At 31.7% G+C, this 27,007-nt stretch overlaps 1 protein-coding gene across 1 annotated transcript; it reads right to left on the bottom strand.

Moving 5' to 3' along the window:
* Window positions 1-34: 34 nt before the first annotated feature.
* Window positions 35-2,117, bottom strand: LOC135522962 (elongin-C). The gene is made up of 4 exons (XM_064949691.1): window positions 2,038-2,117; window positions 1,601-1,632; window positions 1,314-1,457; window positions 35-538 (listed from the first exon to the last, which is right to left on the bottom strand). Exons 2-4 carry the CDS (start codon window positions 1,602-1,604, stop codon window positions 348-350), a joined length of 339 nt encoding a protein of 112 aa, XP_064805763.1. The 5' UTR covers window positions 1,605-1,632; window positions 2,038-2,117; the 3' UTR covers window positions 35-347.
* Between the last annotated feature and the right edge of the window lie 24,890 nt (window positions 2,118-27,007).

The following is a 27,007-nucleotide window of genomic DNA, read 5'->3' as shown; positions in this document are numbered from 1 at the left end:
ATGTGTATCACACAAGGGACCCATTAAGCACCAAAACACTCACCAAACATCCTTTATTGTGGTGGGGTAAGGAATGATTGATTACCAGGTGATAGCCACATTCTGGAGCAACTGGTGCAGCCATATTAGTTTATTATGGTCAAATGAAAGTCAATACTAACCAATAAAAAAGGTGGACATAAAGCCTGTAGCAAAAAAAATATATATAAATAAACAAAAGCTTAAAAGCATACTGACAAAGTACTCATCATTCACGGTTTAGTTTTATATCTGAAACAAAGTTAAATAGTCAAAACAAAATGTTTTTTTTTTGTTTTAAAGAGTTTCAGTAGCTACATTTCTTTGAGTTAACAATCCAAGAAGTTTGCAGCCATGAGTAGTTCCAGGGCGATCTCAGGGGCGATGGGGAACTCTGGGATTTCCGTGGAGCTGTTGGTGTAGCGGACCTTGTAGGTGAAGTACATGCACACCTTGGACAGGACATGGGAGGGGATCTCTCTGAAGTTCACTTCGTTGGTTTCATTCTCTGCAAACTGACCTGTGGGGGGAAAAGTAAGAAACGTTGTTAGTTTGATACAAAGAAGTAACATTTATAGGTCTGAGATGTGGTTCAGAAGTAATATTTATAGGTCTGAGATGTGGTTCAGAAGTAATATTTATAGGTCTGAGATGTGGTTCAGAAGTAATATTTATAGGTCTGAGATGTGGTTCAGAAGTAACATTTATAGGTCTGAGATGTGGTTCAGAAGTAACATTTATAGGTCTGAGATGTGGTTCAGAAGTAACATTTATAGGTCTGAGATGTGGTTCAGAAGTAACGTTTCTGTTTATTCAAAATGACCGTTGGCACTTCCTGCCTACAAGCATTGAGAGCAAGTTGCGAAAAGGATAATATGTGGGAGTAAAGAAAGTTCTGAAAATGCCTACTCTTTGAAACCTATCATGAGCATGATTGAACATGTGTACAACTAGTTCAATGGCAAAACAGTATGTGATTCATTGGACTAACAAGTTGATTCAATTATGGGCTTTTTCGATCGCATTACCCTTTCGTATTGTTTATGTAAATCAAACATGTTGTCCCGTCCTGCCTCAACAGTCTGAATGTCTGCTTGCCCTCTCAACAAAACAGAATATGAGATGAGAGGATGGGTGAAAGGGTTACAGGAGAGAAGAACAGGGGGTTGAACCACTGCCTCCTGGGAGCAGCTCTACCTCTGGACCCCGGCAGATTCTATGTTATATCAAACACCACTGACCTGGTCCACTCAACATACCCCGGCAGATTCTATGTTATATCAAACACCACTGACCTGGTCCACTCAACATGGCTTTGATGGTCCCTGAGGTCAAGGCGTGTTCCCTCTTCACTATGAACTCGTGGCCATCAGAGGAGATCAGCTTCACATACATGGCATCTGGGCCTTCACAGCCACCGTAGGTCTTCTCTTCACCATCTAATGAGGGGAAGAGGACAAAGTGAGACTGTTAAACTGCGTTTCAATTCATGGGTAATTTATGCCTATTATTTGCCATTATGGTGATGACATGCAACAAAAATACATAAAAAAAAAAACAAGTCAGTTTAAGATTCACTCACCCATTTTATCTTGAAATCCGAAACTCCTGTCCCTGAAAAAACAAAACAAATTTATTAAAATCACTTCGGCCACAATTCAAAATTTATAATTTCAGGTGACTAGCTAGTTGGCTAACTAGACAACTAGTTATAGGCAACAGTGTTAAATATTATAACACATCTTTAACATGTACTTCAAACCCTGAATCAGACGAGCCCATCATCAAGTCTCGAACCGTACAAATAACAGCTGAAGCACCAAGCTTTCAGAAGCTATTAGCTAGCTAGCTGTCTACTCAAATAGCTTGTCAGTCGTTGCCTTCCAGTTTGACGAACAATCAACGTACCAAAAATAAAACCAGCCCACTACGTAATCAGATTACCAATGCACATTATAATATAATGACATACACAATATTACTGATACAGTGTAATAAAATGATACTTATATTCATTACCACACAACAGTTGAACGTGGGTACTTTTCGCTCCGGCAAGCAAGATATGTTGACACAGGAAACAGTTCTGGTAAATAGCAGTGCGCCGTTTGTAGTACATCCCTTCCGTAGGATACCACACAGTACGTAAAACGGTTCCGCTTACATTAGTTCTGGTCTGACTTTTGTCGAGGGCTAATATAAACCTAATCTGGTGGTGAATTTATGAAATATCTTCAATAGAGATGTACATACAAACAATCAAAAAAGAAAGAGTAGGATCTCACTTTTCAACTTCATTACAGTATCTGTTGCATGGTTTTGCAATGAATAATGGGACGACACTGCCACTTTGTGGACAAAAGTAATATTACAACACTGTAATACACCGCAGGAAACAGTATACTTGTTATTCCCTGTAACAGCTGTCTCCATATGATTAGAAGAAATGTCCTTCATTGGACCATCAATATGGCTCATCCAAGTTTGTTTCATTTCAGTACCCCTTATATGTCCCAATTTAATTAAACTGTGCTGCTGTAGTAGGGATGATTATCCTGCCGTCTATCCAGGGGGCGCCTTAGTCTGCTGCTCTACTCTGAGAGGGCTTGGGATCCACTCCAAATGTCACCCTATTCCCTACATAGGGCACTAAGCCCTATGGACCCTGGTCAAAAGTAGTGCACTGTAAAATGAATAGAGTGTCTTGTGGGACGTTGCCTTGGTCTGGCTACTCGAACACGCTAATGTTGCACTAGTACTGCTGTCCAGGCCTGTCAGCCTCGGTCATGACAGGGGATAGCAGCTGCTGGTGGACAGACACACGATCCCACAGCCCCGTACCTAACCAAAGCCCCTATCAATCTTGCCCTGAAAGAGAGAGAGAGGAGAGAAGGAGAGAGAGAGAGACAGAGATTGAGGGGGAAGACAGAGACAGAGAGGAGAGCAAATGAGAGAGAGAGAAGGGGATATAGAGAGAGGGGGAAAGGGACAAGAAAGAGAGGAGAGAGAGAGAGAGAAAGAGAAAAAGCTATACATACCTCGGCCTAAACATCAGCACTACAGGTAACTTCCACAAAGCTGTGAACAATCTGAGAGACAAGGCAAGAAGGGCCTTCTACACCATCAAAAGGAACATAAAATTTGACATCTCAACTAGGATCTGGCTAAAAATACTTGAATCAGTTACAGAACCCATTGCCCTTTGTGGTTGTGAGGTCTGGTGTCACCAACCAAGAATTCACAAAATGGGACAAACACCAAATTGGACAACACAATTAGACCCAACCAAATCAGGAGAAAACAAAAAGATAATTACTTTACACATTGGAAAGAATTAACGAAAAACTGAGCAAACTAGAATGCTACTTGGCCCTAAACAGAGAGTACGCTGTAGCAGAATACCAGACCACTGTGACTGACCCAAATTTAAGGAAAGCTTTGACTATGTACAGACTCAGTGAACATAGCCTTGCTATTGAGAAAGGTCACAGTAGGCAGACCTGGCTCTCAAGAGAAGACAGGCTATGTCCACACTGTCCACAAAATGAGGCGGAAACTGAGCTGCAATTCCTAACCTCCTGCCCAATGTATGACCATATTAGAGACACATATTTCCCTCAGATTACAGTTCCACAAAGAATTAGAAAACAAACCCAATTTTGATAAACTCCCATATCTACTGGGTGAAATACCACAGTGTTCCATCACAGCAGCAAGATGTGTGACCTGTTGCCACAAGAAAAGGTCAACCAGTGAAGAACAAACACCATTGTAAATACAACCCATATCTATGCTGATGTATTTTCCTTTTTGTACTTTAACTATTTGCACATCGTTACAACACTGTATAAAGACATAATGACATTTGAAATGTCTTTATTCTTTTGGAACTTCTCTGAGTGTAATGTTTACTGTTCATTTTTATTGTTTATTTCACTTTTGTTTATTATCTACTTCACTTTCTTTGTCAATGCATATGTTTCCTATGCCAATAAAGCACCTTAAAATGAATTGAATTTGAGAGAAAGAGAGAGGGAGAAGAGAGAGAGAGAGGGGGTGGTAAATGTGTGTATTAACTCTGTGTGTACTTCTGTGTTGTTCTGTACTGATGATACAGTATTTATACTTGTCAGACCCACAGAGCATTTTGAAATGTCAATATGTGAGATGGCTGAGAGATATAGCAAGCGTCCCAGCTAATTGTCTGGTACAGGTACCCCTGCCACACTCCCCTCTCTCTCCCGAGCTTTTGATCTCCTCCAGCACCAGTTACTGTTACACACTTGTAACAGATGAGAAACGGCTAGTTAGCAGTGGGGCGTGCTCGTGGAGCGATGGGTAACGATGCTTTGTGGGTGACTGTTGCTGATGTGTGCAGAGGGTCCCTGGTTCATGCCCAGGTATGGGCCCGTCTAAATTACACACTGTTGTTGATGTGTGCAGAGGGTCCCTGGTTCGTGCCCGGGTATGGGCCCGTCTAAATTACACACTGTTGTTGATGTGTGCAGAGGCTCCCTGGTTCGCGCCCGGGTATGGGCCCATCTAAAGTCACACACTGTTGTTGATGTGTGCAGAGGGTCCCTGGTTCACGCCCGGGGACGGTCTAAAGTTACACTGTTACACATACGGCAGACTTTGGACTGATCTGAATTATAGGTAGGCTAATTAACTTGTGAAGCTTATTATGTGAAAGGCTTGAGTTAGCTAGTAGCCCACAATTTATTTATTTTATCTCAGACTTTTATAGCCTACTGGATAGAGAGCTCCTCTCTCAAGTTATCTTGTTGGGGCGAGTGACTCTTTGAACAATGGCTAACCCCAAGTCGTTACATGTTTTTCTTGTGCTTTATGCTATTTGCCTCATGACACCTGTGTGCTTTATCCACTATGAACTTGCTTCTTTATCAAACTGTGGGACAGACTATGTTTGTTCCCACACTCGGGACTCTGACTCTCTAATGGTTACACCGACTCTTGGCCTCCCATCCTATTCTAACCACCTTCCACCGGCTTTGTATTCATGTTACCTGATGATATTGCTGTACAACATGATCTTGTTGCACATTGATGTCATAAATCAGCACTGCAGAGCTCTCTCTGTCCTCTGCCGTGCCCTGATTGTATTACTGCCGATGTTATCTGGAAATGTGCATGTACTCCCTGGCCCATCTACTGTTTCTAGACCCAATTCTGACTTGTGCTCTGATATCTGCAGTATACCACCCTGCATACCACTGCTGGCTTACTTCTCCCTGGATGGGAGACCAGATACTGCTGGAAGTGGTGTTGGAGGGCCAGTATGAGGCACTTTATCCTCTGGTCTAAAAAAGATCCCAATACCCCAGGACACTGCCCTGTGTAGGGTGCCGTCTTTTGGATGGGATGTTCAACGGGTGTCCTGACTCTCTGAGGTCATTAAAGATCCCATGGCTCTTATCGTAGGCTAAATGTGGCTAAATTCCCAATCTGGTCGTCATACCATCAGGGTCACCTAACCATCCCCAGTTTACAATTGGCTCATTCATCCCCCTCCTCTCCCCTGTAACTATTCCCCAGGTTGTTGCTGTAAATGAGAACGTGTTCTCAGACAACTTACCTGGTAAAATTACGGATAAAAAAAAATAAAAAAATCTGTTTCACTGATTTCTGCTCTCATAAAAGCCTGTGTTTTCTGCACGTTAACACTCAATGCGTATTACCTAAAATGAATCAATTGAAAGTGTGGGTTCACAGCTCCAATCCAGATGTGTTGGTCATTACTGGGACGTGGTTCAGGAAGTGTGTTTTGGGTACTGATGTTAACCTTTCTGGTTATAACCTTTTTCGGCAAGACAGATCTTCCAAAGGTGGGGGAGTGGCAATCTTTACCAAGAATCACCTTCATTGCTCGGTTGTCTCCACAAAGTCTGACCTGTCCTGATTTGTCATAGACGTTTGCTAAAAAACTTCAATGAGCAAGCCTTCCTTCATGACCTGGCCCCTGTAAAATGTTATAGAATCAGCTTGATCCCCCTCTGTCGAAGACACTTGGACCTTATTTTTTGTTATTTTCAGTGGTATTGTTAACAAACACACACGCATAAAGAAAAGTATATTTAAAAACAGGTTCAGCCCGTGGTTCAACCGTGATCGGACGGTTACTCCACCTCAAGAATTCCATTTGGCGAAACACTTGGCACGCGCACATTCAGGCTGACTGGCTCTCATTCAGGCACATGAGAAATCAGTGCACTCAGGCTATCCGGAAGGCCAAAGTTAGTTACTTTAAGGAGCAGTTCTCTCTCTGTGGGTCGAACCCCAAGAAGTTCTGGAAAACGGTTAAAGACCTGGAGAATAAACCCTCCTCCTCACAGCTGTCCATGTCCCTTAATGTTGATGATGTTGTTACTGACTAGAAGCACATGGCTGAGCTCTTTAGTCACCACTTCATTAAGTCAGGATTCCTATTTGACTCAGCCACGCCTCCTTGCTGTCCAACATTTCCTCATCTCCCACCCCTTCTAATGCGACTATCCCCGATGCTCCTCCCTCTTTTCCCCTGCCCTGCTACAAAGTAACTGTAACTGTAACGGTCGTCGTAGGTGGAAGAAGAGGAGGACCAATGTGCAGCGTGGTAAGTGTCCATGTCCCTTAATGTTGATGATGTTGTTACTGACTGTAACGGTCGTCGTAGGTGGAAGAAGAGGAGGACGTGTCCATGTTAGATTTATTCGATAACTGAACACTGAACAAAAAACAATAAAACGACAAAACGAACAGTCCTGAACGGTGACGCAAAACACAGAACAGAAAATAATCAACCCACAACTCAAGGGTGAAAACAGGCTGCCTAAGAATGGTTCTCAATCATGGACAACGATTGAGAGCTGCCTCCGATTGAGAACCATACCAGGCCAAACACAGAAATCCCAAATCACAGAAAAAAGAACATAGACTGCCCACCCCAAATCACGTCCTGACCATACTAAAACAAAGACAAAACAAAGGAACTAAGGTCAGAATGTGACACTGACAAGGAGCACATGGCTGAGCTCTTTAATCACCACTTCATTAAGTCAGGAATCCTATTTGACTCAGCCACGCCTCCTTGCTGTCCAACATTTCCTCGTCTCCCACCCCTTCTAATGCGACTATCCCCGATGCTCCTCCCTCTTTTCCCCTGCCCTGCTACAAAGTTTCTCCCTGCAGGCAGTCACTGAGTCCGAGGTGCTAAAGCAGCTCCTTAAACTTGACAAAACATCTGGGTCAGATGGTTTAGGCCCTTTCTTCTTTAAGATTGCTGCCCCTATCATCACCAAGCCTGTCTTTGACCTTTTTAACATGTCTCTCCTCTCTGGGGAGATTCTCATTGCTTGGAAGGCAGCTACATTTCGTCCTTTATTTAAAGGGGAGGTCAAGCTGATCCTAACTGTTATAGGCCTATTTCTATGTTTCCCTGTTTATCAAAAGTGTTAAAAAATGTAAATATTCAACTGAATAACTTTCTTGATGTCGATAGTTCTCTCTCTGGTATGCAGTCTGGTTTCCGCTCAGGTGTGGATGTGTCACTGCAACCTTACAGGTCCTCAATGATGTCACCATTGCCCTTGATTCTAAGCAATGATGTCACCATTACTCTTGATTCTAAGCAATGATGTCACCATTACCCTTGATTATAAGCAATGATGTCACCATTACCCTTGATTCTAAGCAATAATGTCACCATTACCCTTGATTCTAAGCAATGATGTCACCATTACCCTTGATTCTAAGCAATGATGTCACCATTTCCCTTGATTCTAAGCAATGATGTCACCATTACCTTTAATTCTAAGCAATGATGTCACCATTTCCCTGGATTCTAAGCAATGATGTCACCATTACCCTTGATTCTAAGCAATGATGTCACCATTGCCCTTGATTCTAAGCAGTGTTGTCACCATTACCCTTGATTCTAAGCAATAATGTCACCATTACCCTTGATTCTAAGCAATGATGTCACCATTACCCTTGATTCTAAGCAATGATGTCACCATTTCCCTTGATTCTAAGCAATGATGTCACCATTACCTTTAATTCTAAGCAATGATGTCACCATTTCCCTGGATTCTAAGCAATGATGTCACCATTACCCTTGATTCTAAGCAATGATGTCACCATTGCCCTTGATTCTAAGCAGTGTTGTCACCATTACCCTTGATTCTAAGCAATGATGTCACCATTTCCCTTGATTCTAAGCAATGATGTCACCATTACCTTTGATTCTAAGCAATGATGTCACCATTTCCCTTGATTCTAAGCAATGATGTCACCATTACCCTTGATTCTAAGCAATGATGTCACCATTGCCCTTGATTCTAAGCAGTGTTGTCACCATTACCCTTGATTCTAAGCAACGATGTCACCATTGCCCTTGATTCTAAGCAATGATGTCACCATTGCCCTTGATTCTAAGCAGTGTTGTCACCATTACCCTTGATTCGAAGCAATGATGTCACCATTGCCGTTGATTCTAAGCAATGATGTCACCATTGCCCTTGATTCTAAGCAATGATGTCACCATTGCCGTTGATTCTAAGCAATGATGTCACCATTACCCTTGATTCTAAGCAATGATGTCACCATTGCCCTTGATTCTAAGCAGTGTTGTCACCATTACCCTTGATTCTAAGCAATGATGTCACCATTGCCCTTGATTCTAAGCAATGATGTCACCATTGCCCTTGATTCTAAGCAGTGTTGTCACCATTACCCTTGATTCTAAGCAATGATGTCACCATTGCCGTTGATTCTAAGCAATGATGTCACCATTGCCCTGGATTCTAAGCAATGATGTCACCATTGCCGTTGATTCTAAGCAATGATGTCACCATTACCCTTGATTCTAAGCAATGATGTCACCATTGCCGTTGATTCTAAGCAGTGTTGTCACCATTACCCTTGATTCTAAGCAATGATGTCACCATTGCCCTTGATTCTAAGCAATGATGTCACCATTGCCCTTGATTCTAAGCAATGATGTCACCATTGCCCTTGATTCTAAGCAATGATGTCACCATTGCCGTTGATTCTAAGCAGTGTTGTCACCATTACCCTTGATTCTAAGCAATGATGTCACCATTGCCGTTGATTCTAAGCAGTGTTGTCACCATTACCCTTGATTCTAAGCAATGATGTCACCATTGCCGTTGATTCTAAGCAGTGTTGTCACCATTACCCTTGATTCTAAGCAATGATGTCACCATTGCCGTTGATTCTAAGCAGTGTTGTCACCATTACCCTTGATTCTAAGCAATGATGTCACCATTGCCGTTGATTCTAAGCAGTGTTGTCACCATTACCCTTGATTCTAAGCAATGATGTCACCATTGCCGTTGATTCTAAGCAGTGTTGTGCTGCTATTTTTAATGACTTGGACAAAGCTTTTGGTACGGCAGATCATTCCATTCTTCTGAGGAGTATTGGTGTCCCTGAGGGGCATATGGCCTGGTTTCCTAACTACCTCATACTCCCAACACATTATACTAACAAAATACACTGCTAACACATTATACCTGTAACACACTATACTAACAAAATACACTCCCAACACATTATACTAACAAAATACACTCCCAACACATTATACTAACAAAATACACTCCCAACACATTATACTAACAAAATACACTGCCAACATATTATACTAACAAAATACACTGCCAACACATTATACTAACAAAATACACTGCCAACACATTATACTAACAAAATACACTGCCAACACATTATACTAACAAAATACACTGCCAACACATTATACTAACAAAATACACTGCCAACACATTATACTAACAAAATACACTCCCAACACATTATACTAACAAAATACACTACTAACACATTATACCTGTAACACACTATACTAACAAAATACACTGCTAACACATTATACTAACAAAATACACTGCTAACACATTATACCTGTAACACACTATACTAACAAAATACACTGCTAACACATTATACTAACAAAATACACTGCTAACACATTATACCTGTAACACACTATACTAACAAAATACACTGCAAACACATTAAACCTGTAACACACTATACTAACAAAATACACTGCTAACACATTATGCTAACAAAATACACTGCTAACACATTATACCTGTAACACATTATACTAACAAAATACACTGCTAACACATTATACCTGTAACACACTATACTAACAAAATACACTGCTAACACATTATACCTGTAACACATTATACTAACAAAATACACTGCTAACACATTATACCTGTAACACATTATACTAACAAAATACACTGCTAACACATTATACTAACAAAATACACTGCTAACACATTATACCTGTAACACACTATACTAACAAAATACACTGCTAACACATTATACTAACAAAATACACTGCTAACACATTATACCTGTAACACACTATACTAACAAAATACACTACTAACACATTATACCTGTAACACACTATACTAACAAAATACACTGCTAACACATTATACTAACAAAATACACTGCTAACACATTATACTAACAAAATACACTGCTAACACATTATACCTGTAACGCACTATACTAACAAAATACACTGCTAACACATTATACTAACAAAATACACTGCTAACACATTATACCTGTAACACACTATACTAACAAAATACACTACTAACACATTATACAAACAAAATACACTGCTAACACATTATACTAACAAAATACACTGCTAACACATTATACTAACAAAATACACTCCCAACACATTATACTAACAAAATACACTACTAACACATTATACCTGTAACACAATAAACTACAAACACATTTACTAACACATATACTAACACATTATAATACTAACACATTATAATACTAACACATTATACTACTAACACATTATACTACTAACACATTATACTACTAACACAATATACTACTAACACATAATAAACTACAAACACACTATACTAACACATTATACTACTAACACATTATACTAACACATTATACTACTAACACAATATACTACTAACACAATATACTACTAACACAATATACTACTAACACAATATACTACTAACACATTATACTACTAACACACTATACTACTAACACAATATACTACTAACACATTATACTACTAACACAATATACTACTAACACATTATACTACTAACACAATATACTACTAATACATTATACTACTAACACACTATACTACTAACACAATATACTACTAACACATTATACTACTAACACAATATACTACTAACACATTATACTACTAACACAATATACTACTAACACATTATACTACTAACACAATATACTACTAACACATTATACTACTAACACAATATACTACTAACACATTATACTACTAACACAATATACTACTAACACATTATACTACTAACACAATATACTACTAACACATTATACTACTAACACAATATATTACTAACACATTATACTACTAACAAAATACACTACTAATACATTATACCTGTAACACACTATACTAACAAAATACACTGCTAACACATTATACTAACAAAATACACTGCTAACACATTATACCTGTAACACACTATACTAACAAAATACACTACTAACACATTATACTAACAAAATACACTGCTAACACATTATACTAACAAAATACACTGCTAACACATTATACTAACAAAATACACTCCCAACACATTATACTAACAAAATACACTACTAACACATTATACCTGTAACACAATAAACTACAAACACATTTACTAACACATATACTAACACATTATAATACTAACACATTATAATACTAACACATTATACTACTAACACATTATACTACTAACACATTATACTACTAACACAATATACTACTAACACATAATAAACTACAAACACACTATACTAACACATTATACTACTAACACATTATACTAACACATTATACTACTAACACAATATACTACTAACACATTATACTACTAACACATTAAACTACTAACACAATATACTACTAACACAATATACTACTAACACAATATACTACTAACACATTATACTACTAACACATTATACTACTAACACATTATACAAACACATATACTACTAACACATTATACTACTAACACATTGTACTAACACATTATACTACTAACACATTGTACAACAAACACATTATACTACTAACACATTATACTACTAACACAATATACTACTAACACATTATACCTGTAACACACTATACTAACAAAATACACTGCTAACACATTATACTAACAAAATACACTGCTAACACATTATACCTGTAACACACTATACTAACAAAATACACTACTAACACATTATACCTGTAACACACTATACTAACAAAATACACTGCTAACACATTATACTAACAAAATACACTGCTAACACATTATACTAACAAAATACACTGCTAACACATTATACCTGTAACACACTATACTAACAAAATACACTGCTAACACATTATACTAACAAAATACACTGCTAACACATTATACCTGTAACACACTATACTAACAAAATACACTACTAACACATTATACTAACAAAATACACTGCTAACACATTATACTAACAAAATACACTGCTAACACATTATACTAACAAAATACACTCCCAACACATTATACTAACAAAATACACTACTAACACATTATACCTGTAACACAATAAACTACAAACACATTTACTAACACATGTACTAACACATTATAATACTAACACATTATAATACTAACACATTATACTACTAACACATTATACTACTAACACATTATACTACTAACACAATATACTACTAACACATTATACTAACAAAATACACTACTAACACATAATAAACTACAAACACACTATACTAACACATTATACTACTAACACATTATACTAACACATTATACTACTAACACAATATACTACTAACACAATATACTACTAACACAATATACTACTAACACAATATACTACTAACACATTATACTACTAACACACTATACTACTAACACAATATACTACTAACACATTATACTACTAACACAATATACTACTAACACATTATACTACTAACACAATATACTACTAACACATTATACTACGAACACAATATACTACTAACACATTATACTACTAACACAACATACTACTAACACATTATACTACTAACACAATATACTACTAACACATTATACTACTAACACATTATAATACTAACACATTATAATACTAACACATTATACTACTAACACATTATACTACTAACACAATATACTACTAACACATTATACTAACAAAATACACTACTAACACATAATAAACTACAAACACACTATACTAACACATTATACTACTAACACATTATACTAACACATTATACTACTAACACAATATACTACTAACACAATATACTACTAACACAATATACTACTAACACATTATACTACTAACACATTATAATACTAACACATTATAATACTAACACATTATACTACTAACACATTATACTACTAACACAATATACTACTAACACATTATACTAACAAAATACACTACTAACACATAATAAACTACAAACACACTATACTAACACATTATACTACTAACACATTATACTAACACATTATACTACTAACACAATATACTACTAACACAATATACTACTAACACAATATACTACTAACACAATATACTACCAACACATTATACTACTAACACAATATACTACTAACACATTATACTACTAACAAAATATACTACTAACACATTATACTACTAACACACTATACTACTAACACAATATACTACTAACACATTATACTACTAACACAATATACTACTAACACATTATACTACTAACACAATATACTACTAACACATTATACTACTAACACAATATACTACTAACACATTATACTACTAACACAATATATTACTAACACATTATACTACTAACAAAATACACTACTAACACATTATACTAACAAAATACACTGCAAACACATTATACTACTAACACATTATACTACTAACACATTATTCTACTAACACAATATACTACTAACACATTATACTAACACATTATACTAACACAATATAGTACTAACACATTATACTACTAAAACATTATACAAGTAACACATTATACTACTAACACATTATACTACTAACACATTAAACTACTAACACAATATACTACTAACACAATATACTACTAACACAATATACTACTAACACATTATACTACTAACACATTATACTACTAACACATTATACAAACACATATACTACTAACACATTATACTACTAACACATTGTACTAACACATTATACTACTAACACATTGTACAACAAACACATTATACTACTAACACATTATACTACTAACACAATATACTACTAACACATTATACCTGTAACACACTATACTAACAAAATACACTGCTAACACATTATACTAACAAAATACACTGCTAACACATTATACCTGTAACACACTATACTAACAAAATACACTACTAACACATTATACCTTTAACACACTATACTAACAAAATACACTGCTAACACATTATACTAACAAAATACACTGCTAACACATTACACTAACAAAATACACTGCTAACACATTATACCTGTAACACACTATACTAACAAAATACACTGCTAACACATTATACTAACAAAATACACTGCTAACACATTATACCTGTAACACACTATACTAACAAAATACACTACTAACACATTATACTAACAAAATACACTGCTAACACATTATACTAACAAAATACACTCCCAACACATTATACTAACAAAATACACTACTAACACATTATACCTGTAACACAATAAACTACAAACACATTTACTAACACATGTACTAACACATTATAATACTAACACATTATAATACTAACACATTATACTACTAACACATTATACTACTAACACATTATACTACTAACACAATATACTACTAACACATTATACTAACAAAACACACTACTAACACATAATAAACTACAAACCCACTATACTAACACATTATACTACTAACACATTATATTAACACATTATACTACTAACACAATATACTACTAACACAATATACTACTAACACAAAATACTACTAACACAATATACTACTAACACATTATACTACTAACACACTATACTACTAACACAATATACTACTAACACATTATACTACTAACACAATATACTACTAACACATTATACTACTAACACAATATACTACTAACACATTATACTACGAACACAATATACTACTAACACATTATACTACTAACACAACATACTACTAACACATTATACTACTAACACAATATACTACTAACACATTATACTACTAACACAATATACTACTAACACATTATACTACTAACACAATATATTACTAACACATTATACTACTAACAAAATACACTACTAACACATTATACTAACAAAATACACTGCAAACACATTATACTACTAACACATTATACTACTAACACAATATACTACTAACACATTATACTAACACATTATACTAACACAATATAGTACTAACACATTATACTACTAAAACATTATTCAAGTAACACATTATACTACTTACACATTATACTACTAACACAATATACTACTAACACAATATACTACTAACACATTATACTAACACATTATACTAACACAATATAGTACTAACACATTATACTACTAAAACAATATACAAGTAACAAATTATACTACTAACACATTATACTACTAACACATTATACTACTAACACAATATACTACTAACACAATATACTACTAACACATTATACTACTAACACAATATACTACTAACACAATATACTACTAACACATTATACTACTAACACAATATACTACTAACACATTATACTACTAACACAATATACCACTAACACATTATACTACGAACACAATATACTACTAACACATTATACTAACAAAATACACTACTAACACATAATAAACTACAAACACACTATACTAACACATTATACTACTAACACATTATACTAACACATTATACTACTAACACAATATTCTACTAACACAATATACTACTAACACAATATACTACTAACACAATATACTACTAACACATTATACTACTAACACACTATACTACTAACACAATATACTACTAACACATTATACTACTAACACAATATACTACTAACACATTATACTACTAACACAATATACTACTAACACATTATGCTACGAACACAATATACTACTAACACATTATACTACTAACACAACATACTACTAACACATTATACTACTAACACAATATACTACTAACACATTATACTACTAACACATTATAATACTAACACATTATAATACTAACACATTATACTACTAACACATTATACTACTAACACAATATACTACTAACACATTATACTAACAAAATACACTACTAACACATAATAAACTACAAACACACTATACTAACACATTATACTACTAACACATTATACTAACACATTATACTACTAACACAATATACTACTAACACATTATACTAACAAAATACACTACTAACACATAATAAACTACAAACACACTATACTAACACATTATACTACTAACACATTATACTAACACATTATACTACTAACACAATATACTACTAACACAATATACTACTAACACAATATACTACTAACACAATATACTACTAACACATTATACTACTAACACACTATACTACTAACACAATATACTACTAACACATTATACTACTAACACAATATACTACTAACACATTATACTACTAACACAATATACTACTAACACATTATACTACGAACACAATATACTACTAACACATTATACTACTAACACAACATACTACTAACACATTATACTACTAACACAATATACTACTAACACATTATACTACTAACACATTATAATACTAACACATTATAATACTAACACATTATACTACTAACACATTATACTACTAACACAATATACTACTAACACAATATACTACTAACACATTATACTACTAACACAATATACTACTAACACATTATACTACTAACACAATATACTACTAACACATTATACTACTAACACACTATACTACTAACACAATATACTACTAACACATTATACTACTAACACAATATACTACTAACACATTATACTACTAACACAATATACTACTAACACATTATACTACTAACACAATATACTACTAACACATTATACTACTAACACAATATACTACTAACACATTATACTACTAACACAATATACTACTAACACATTATACTACTAACACAATATACTACTAACACATTATACTACTAACACAATATACTACTAACACATTATACTACTAACACAATATACTACTAACACATTATACTACTAACACAATATATTACTAACACATTATACTACTAACAAAATACACTACTAACACATTATACTAACAAAATACACTGCAAACACATTATACTACTAACACATTATACTACTAACAGATTATTCTACTAACACAATATACTACTAACACATTATACTAACACATTATACTAACACAATATAGTACTAACACATTATACTACTAAAACATTATACAAGTAACACATTATACTACTAACATATTATACTACTAACACATTAAACTACTAACACAATATACTACTAACACAATATAATACTAACACAATATACTACTAACACATTATACTACTAACACATTATACTACTAACACATTATACAAACACATATACTACTAACACATTATACTACTAACACATTGTACTAACACATTATACTACTAACACATTGTACAACAAACACATTATACTACTAACACATTATACTACTAACACAATATACTACTAACACATTATACCTGTAACACACTATACTAACAAAATACACTGCTAACACATTATACTAACAAAATACACTGCTAACACATTATACCTGTAACACACTATACTAACAAAATACACTACTAACACATTATACCTTTAACACACTATACTAACAAAATACACTGCTAACACATTATACTAACAAAATACACTGCTAACACATTACACTAACAAAATACACTGCTAACACATTATACCTGTAACACACTATACTAACAAAATACACTGCTAACACATTATACTAACAAAATACACTGCTAACACATTATACCTGTAACACACTATACTAACAAAATACACTACTAACACATTATACTAACAAAATACACTGCTAACACATTATACTAACAAAATACACTGCTAACACATTATACTAACAAAATACACTCCCAACACATTATACTAACAAAATACACTACTAACACATTATACCTGTAACACAATAAACTACAAACACATTTACTAACACATGTACTAACACATTATAATACTAACACATTATAATACTAACACATTATACTACTAACACATTATACTACTAACACAATATACTACTAACACATTATACTAACAAAACACACTACTAACACATAATAAACTACAAACACACGATACTAACACATTATACTACTAACACATTATACTAACACATTATACTACTAACACAATATACTACTAACACAATATACTACTAACACAATATACTACTAACACAATATACTACTAACACATTATACTACTAACACACTATACTACTAACACAATATACTACTAACACATTATACTACTAACACAATATACTACTAACACATTATACTACTAACACAATATACTACTAACACATTATACTACGAACACAATATACTACTAACACATTATACTACTAACACAACATACTACTAACACATTATACTACTAACACAATATACTACTAACACATTATACTACTAACACAATATACTACTAACACATTATACTACTAACACAATATATAACTAACACATTATACTACTAACAAAATACACTACTAACACATTATACTAACAAAATACACTGCAAACACATTATACTACTAACACATTATACTACTAACACAATATACTACTAACACATTATACTAACACATTATACTAACACAATATAGTACTAACACATTATACTACTAAAACATTATTCAAGTAACACATTATACTACTAACACATTATACTACTAACACAATATACTACTAACACAATATACTACTAACACATTATACTAACACATTATACTAACACAATATAGTACTAACACATTATACTACTAAAACAATATACAAGTAACAAATTATACTACTAACACATTATAATACTAACACATTATACTACTAACACAATATACTACTAACACAATATACTACTAACACATTATACTACTAACACAATATACTACTAACACAATATACTACTAACACATTATACTACTAACACACTATACTACTAACACAATATACTACTAACACATTATACTACTAACACAATATACTACTAACACATTATACTACTAACACAATATACTACTAACACATTATACTACTAACACACTATACTACTAACACAATATACTACTAACACATTATACTACTAACACAATATACTACTAACACATTATACTACTAACACAATATACTACTAACACATTATACTACTAACACAATATACTACTAACACATTATACTACTAACACAATATACTACTAACACATTATACTACTAACACAATATACTACTAACACATTATACTACTAACACAATATACTACTAACACATTATACTACTAACACAATATATTACTAACACATTATACTACTAACAAAATACACTACTAACACATTATACTAACAAAATACACTGCAAACACATTATACTACTAACACATTATACTACTAACACATTATACTACTAACACAATATACTACTAACACATTATACTAACACATTATACTAACACAATATAGTACTAACACATTATACTACTAAAACATTATACAAGTAACACATTATACTACTAACTCATTATACTACTAACACAATATACTACTAACACAATATACTACTAACACATTATACTAACACATTATACTATCACAATATAGTACTAACACATTATACTACTAAAACAATATACAAGTAACAAATTATACTACTAACACATTATACTACTAACACATTATACTACTAACACAATATACTACTAACACAATATACTACTAACACATTATACTACTAACACAATATACTACTAACACATTATACTACTAACACATTATACAAACACATATACTACTAACACATTATACTACTAACACATTGTACTAACATATTATACTACTAACACATTGTACTACAAGCACATTATACTACTAACACATTATACTACTAACACAATATACTACTAACACATTATACTACTAACACATTATACTACTAACACATTGTACTACTAACACATTATACTACTAACACATTATACTACTAACACATTATACTACTAACACATTATACTAACACATTATACTACTAACACATTTTACTACTAACACATTATACTACTAACACATTGTACTACTAACACATTATACTACTAACACAATATACTACTAACACATTATACTACTAACACATTATACAAACACATATACTACTAACACATTATACTACTAACACATTGTACTAACACATTATACTACTAACACATTGTACAACAAACACATTATACTACTAACACATTATACTACTAACACAATATACTACTAACACATTATACCTGTAACACACTATACTAACAAAATACACTGCTAACACATTATACTAACAAAATACACTGCTAACACATTATACCTGTAACACACTATACTAACAAAATACACTACTAACACATTATACCTGTAACACACTATACTAACAAAATACACTGCTAACACATTATACTAACAAAATACACTGCTAACACATTATACTAACAAAATACACTGCTAACACATTATACCTGTAACACACTATACTAACAAAATACACTGCTAACACATTATACTAACAAAATACACTGCTAACACATTATACCTGTAACACACTATACTAACAAAATACACTACTAACACATTATACTAACAAAATACACTACTAACACATAATAAACTACAAACACACTATACTAACACATTATACTACTAACACATTATACTAACACATTATACTACTAACACAATATACTACTAACACAATATACTACTAACACAATATACTACTAACAAATTATACTACTAACACACTATACTACTAACACAATATACTACTAACACATTATACTACTAACACAATATACTACTAACACATTATACTACTAACACAATATACTACTAACACATTATACTACGAACACAATATACTACTAACACATTATACTACTAACACAACATACTACTAACACATTATACTACTAACACAATATACTACTAACACATTATACTACTAACACAATATACTACTAACACATTATACTACTAACAAAATACACTACTAACACATTATACTAACAAAATACACTGCAAACACATTATACTACTAACACAATATACTACTAACACATTATACTAACACATTATACTAACACAATATAGTACTAACACATTATACTACTAAAACATTATACAAGTAACACATTATACTACTAACACATTATACTACTAACACAATATACTACTAACACAATATACTACTAACACATTATACTAACACATTATACTAACACAATATAGTACTAACACATTATACTACTAAAACAATATACAAGTAACAAATTATACTACTAACACATTATACTACTAACACATTATACTACTAACACAATATACTACTAACACAATATACTACTAACACATTATACTACTAACACAATATACTACTAACACAATATACTACTAACACATTATACTACTAACACACTATACTACTAACACAATATACTACTAACACATTATACTACTAACACAATATACTACTAACACATTATACTACTAACACAATATACTACTAACACATTATACTACTAACACACTATACTACTAACACAATATACTACTAACACATTATACTACAAACACAATATACTACTAACACATTATACTACTAACACAATATACTACTAACACATTATACTACGAACACAATATACTACTAACACATTATACTACTAACACAATATACTACTAACACATTATACTACTAACACAATATACTACTAACACATTATACTACTAACACAATATACTACTAACACATTATACTACTAACACAATATATTACTAACACATTATACTACTAACAAAATACACTACTAACACATTATACTAACAAAATACACTGCAAACACATTATACTACTAACACATTATACTACTAACACATTATACTACTAACACAATATACTACTAACACATTATACTAACACATTATACTAACACAATATAGTACTAACACATTATACTACTAAAACATTATACAAGTAACACATTATACTACTAACTCATTATACTACTAACACAATATACTACTAACACAATATACTACTAACACATTATACTAACACATTATACTATCACAATATAGTACTAACACATTATACTACTAAAACAATATACAAGTAACAAATTATACTACTAACACATTATACTACTAACACATTATACTACTAACACAATATACTACTAACACAATATACTACTAACACAATATACTACTAACACATTATACTACTAACACAATATACTACTAACACATTATACTACTAACACATTATACAAACACATATACTACTAACACATTATACTACTAACACATTGTACTAACATATTATACTACTAACACATTATACTACTAACACATTGTACTACAAACACATTATACTACTAACACATTATACTACTAACACAATATACTACTAACACATTATACTACTAACACATTATACTACTAACACATTGTACTACTAACACATTAAACTACTAACACATTATACTACTAACACATTATACTACTAACACATTATACTAACACATTATACTACTAACACATTATACTACTAACACATTATACTACTAACACATTGTACTACTAACACATTATACTACTAACACATTATACTACTAACACATTATACTACTAACACATTATACTAACACATTATACTACTAACACATTATTCTACTAACACAATATACTACTAACACATTATACTAACACATTATACTAACACAATATAGTACTAACACATTATACTACTAAAACATTATACAAGTAACACATTATACTACTAACACAATACACTACTAACACAATATACTACTAACACATTATACTAACACAATATAGTACTAACACATTATACTACTAAAACAATATAAAAGTAACAAATTATACTACTAACACATTATACTACTAACACATTAAACTACTAACACAATATACTACTAACACAATATACTACTAACACAATATACTACTAACACATTATACTACTAACACATTATACTACTAACACATTATACAAACACATATACTACTAACACATTATACTACTAACACATTGTACTAACACATTATACTACTAACACATTGTACAACAAACACATTATACTACTAACACATTATACTACTAACACAATATACTACTAACACATTATACCTGTAACACACTCTACTAACAAAATACACTGCTAACACATTATACTAACAAAATACACTGCTAACACATTATACCTGTAACACACTATACTAACAAAATACACTACTAACACATTATACCTGTAACACACTATACTAACAAAATACACTGCTAACACATTATACTAACAAAATACACTGCTAACACATTATACTAACAAAATACACTGCTAACACATTATACCTGTAACACACTATACTAACAAAATACACTGCTAACACATTATACTAACAAAATACACTGCTAACACATTATACCTGTAACACACTATACTAACAAAATACACTACTAACACATTATACTAACAAAATACACTGCTAACACATTATACTAACAAAATACACGGCTAACACATTATACTAACAAAATACACTCCCAACACATTATACTAACAAAATACACTACTAACACATTATACCTGTAACACAATAAACTACAAACACATTTACTAACACATGTACTAACACATTATAATACTAACACATTATAATACTAACACATTATACTACTAACACATTATACTACTAACACATTATACTACTAACACAATATACTACTAACACATTATACTAACAAAATACACTACTAACACATAATAAACTACAAACACACTATACTAACACATTATACTACTAACACATTATACTAACACATTATACTACTAACACAATATACTACTAACACAATATACTACTAACACAATATACTACTAACACAATATACTACTAACACATTATACTACTAACACACTATACTACTAACACAATATACTACTAACACATTATACTACTAACACAATATACTACTAACACATTATACTACTAACACAATATACTACTAACACATTATACTACGAACACAATATACTACTAACACATTATACTACTAACACATTATACTACTAACACAATATACTACTAACACATTATACTACTAACACACTATACAAGTAACACATTATACTACTAACACATTATACTACTAACACAATATACTACTAACACAATATACTACTAACACATTATACTAACACATTATACTAACACAATATAGTACTAACACATTATACTACTAAAACAATATACAAGTAACAAATTATACTACTAACACATTATACTACTAACACATTATACTACTAACACAATATACTACTAACACAATATACTACTAACACATTATACTACTAACACAATATACTACTAACACAATATACTACTAACACATTATACTACTAACACACTATACTACTAACACAATATACTACTAACACATTATACTACTAACACAATATACTACTAACACATTATACTACTAACACAATATACTACTAACACATTATACTACTAACACACTATACTACTAACACAATATACTACTAACACATTATACTACAAACACAATATACTACTAACACATTATACTACTAACACAATATACTACTAACACATTATACTACGAACACAATATACTACTAACACATTATACTACTAACACAATATACTACTAACACATTATACTACTAACACAATATACTACTAACACATTATACTACTAACACAATATACTACTAACACATTATACTACTAACACAATATATTACTAACACATTATACTACTAACAAAATACACTACTAACACATTATACTAACAAAATACACTGCAAACACATTATACTACTAACACATTATACTACTAACACATTATACTACTAACACAATATACTACTAACACATTATACTAACACATTATACTAACACAATATAGTACTAACACATTATACTACTAAAACATTATACAAGTAACACATTATACTACTAACTCATTATACTACTAACACAATATACTACTAACACAATATACTACTAACACATTATACTAACACATTATACTATCACAATATAGTACTAACACATTATACTACTAAAACAATATACAAGTAACAAATTATACTACTAACACATTATACTACTAACACATTATACTACTAACACAATATACTACTAACACAATATACTACTAACACAATATACTACTAACACATTATACTACTAACACAATATACTACTAACACATTATACTACTAACACATTATACAAACACATATACTACTAACACATTATACTACTAACACATTGTACTAACATATTATACTACTAACACATTATACTACTAACACATTGTACTACAAACACATTATACTACTAACACATTATACTACTAACACAATATACTACTAACACATTATACTACTAACACATTATACTACTAACACATTGTACTACTAACACATTAAACTACTAACACATTATACTACTAACACATTATACTACTAACACATTATACTAACACATTATACTACTAACACATTATACTACTAACACATTATACTACTAACACATTGTACTACTAACACATTATACTACTAACACATTATACTACTAACACATTATACTACTAACACATTATACTAACACATTATACTACTAACACATTATTCTACTAACACAATATACTACTAACACATTATACTAACACATTATACTAACACAATATAGTACTAACACATTATACTACTAAAACATTATACAAGTAACACATTATACTACTAACACAATACACTACTAACACATTATACTACTAACACACTATACTACTAACACAATATACTACTAACACATTATACTACTAACACAATATACTACTAACACATTATACTACTAACACAATATACTACTAACACATTATACTACTAACACACTATACTACTAACACAATATACTACTAACACATTATACTACAAACACAATATACTACTAACACATTATACTACTAACACAATATACTACTAACACATTATACTACGAACACAATATACTACTAACACATTATACTACTAACACAATATACTACTAACACATTATACTACTAACACAATATACTACTAACACATTATACTACTAACACAATATACTACTAACACATTATACTACTAACACAATATATTACTAACACATTATACTACTAACAAAATACACTACTAACACATTATACTAACAAAATACACTGCAAACACATTATACTACTAACACATTATACTACTAACACATTATACTACTAACACAATATACTACTAACACATTATACTAACACATTATACTAACACAATATAGTACTAACACATTATACTACTAAAACATTATACAAGTAACACATTATACTACTAACTCATTATACTACTAACACAATATACTACT

This window comes from Oncorhynchus masou, chromosome 30 (assembly GCF_036934945.1).
Source record: "Oncorhynchus masou masou isolate Uvic2021 chromosome 30, UVic_Omas_1.1, whole genome shotgun sequence".
NCBI classification, from domain to species: Eukaryota; Metazoa; Chordata; class Actinopteri; order Salmoniformes; family Salmonidae; genus Oncorhynchus; species Oncorhynchus masou.
The sequence above is the reverse complement of the archived record's forward strand: the minus strand, read 5'-3'. Positions and strand labels throughout refer to the sequence as shown.

Excerpts from the sequence above, each read along its gene's own strand:
- LOC135522962 (XM_064949691.1), bottom strand. Across the intron at positions 539-1,313 it reads AGCCATGTTGAGTGGACCAG|GTCAGTTTGCAGAGAATGAA; the intron begins GTCAGTGGTGTT and ends TTCCCCCCACAG.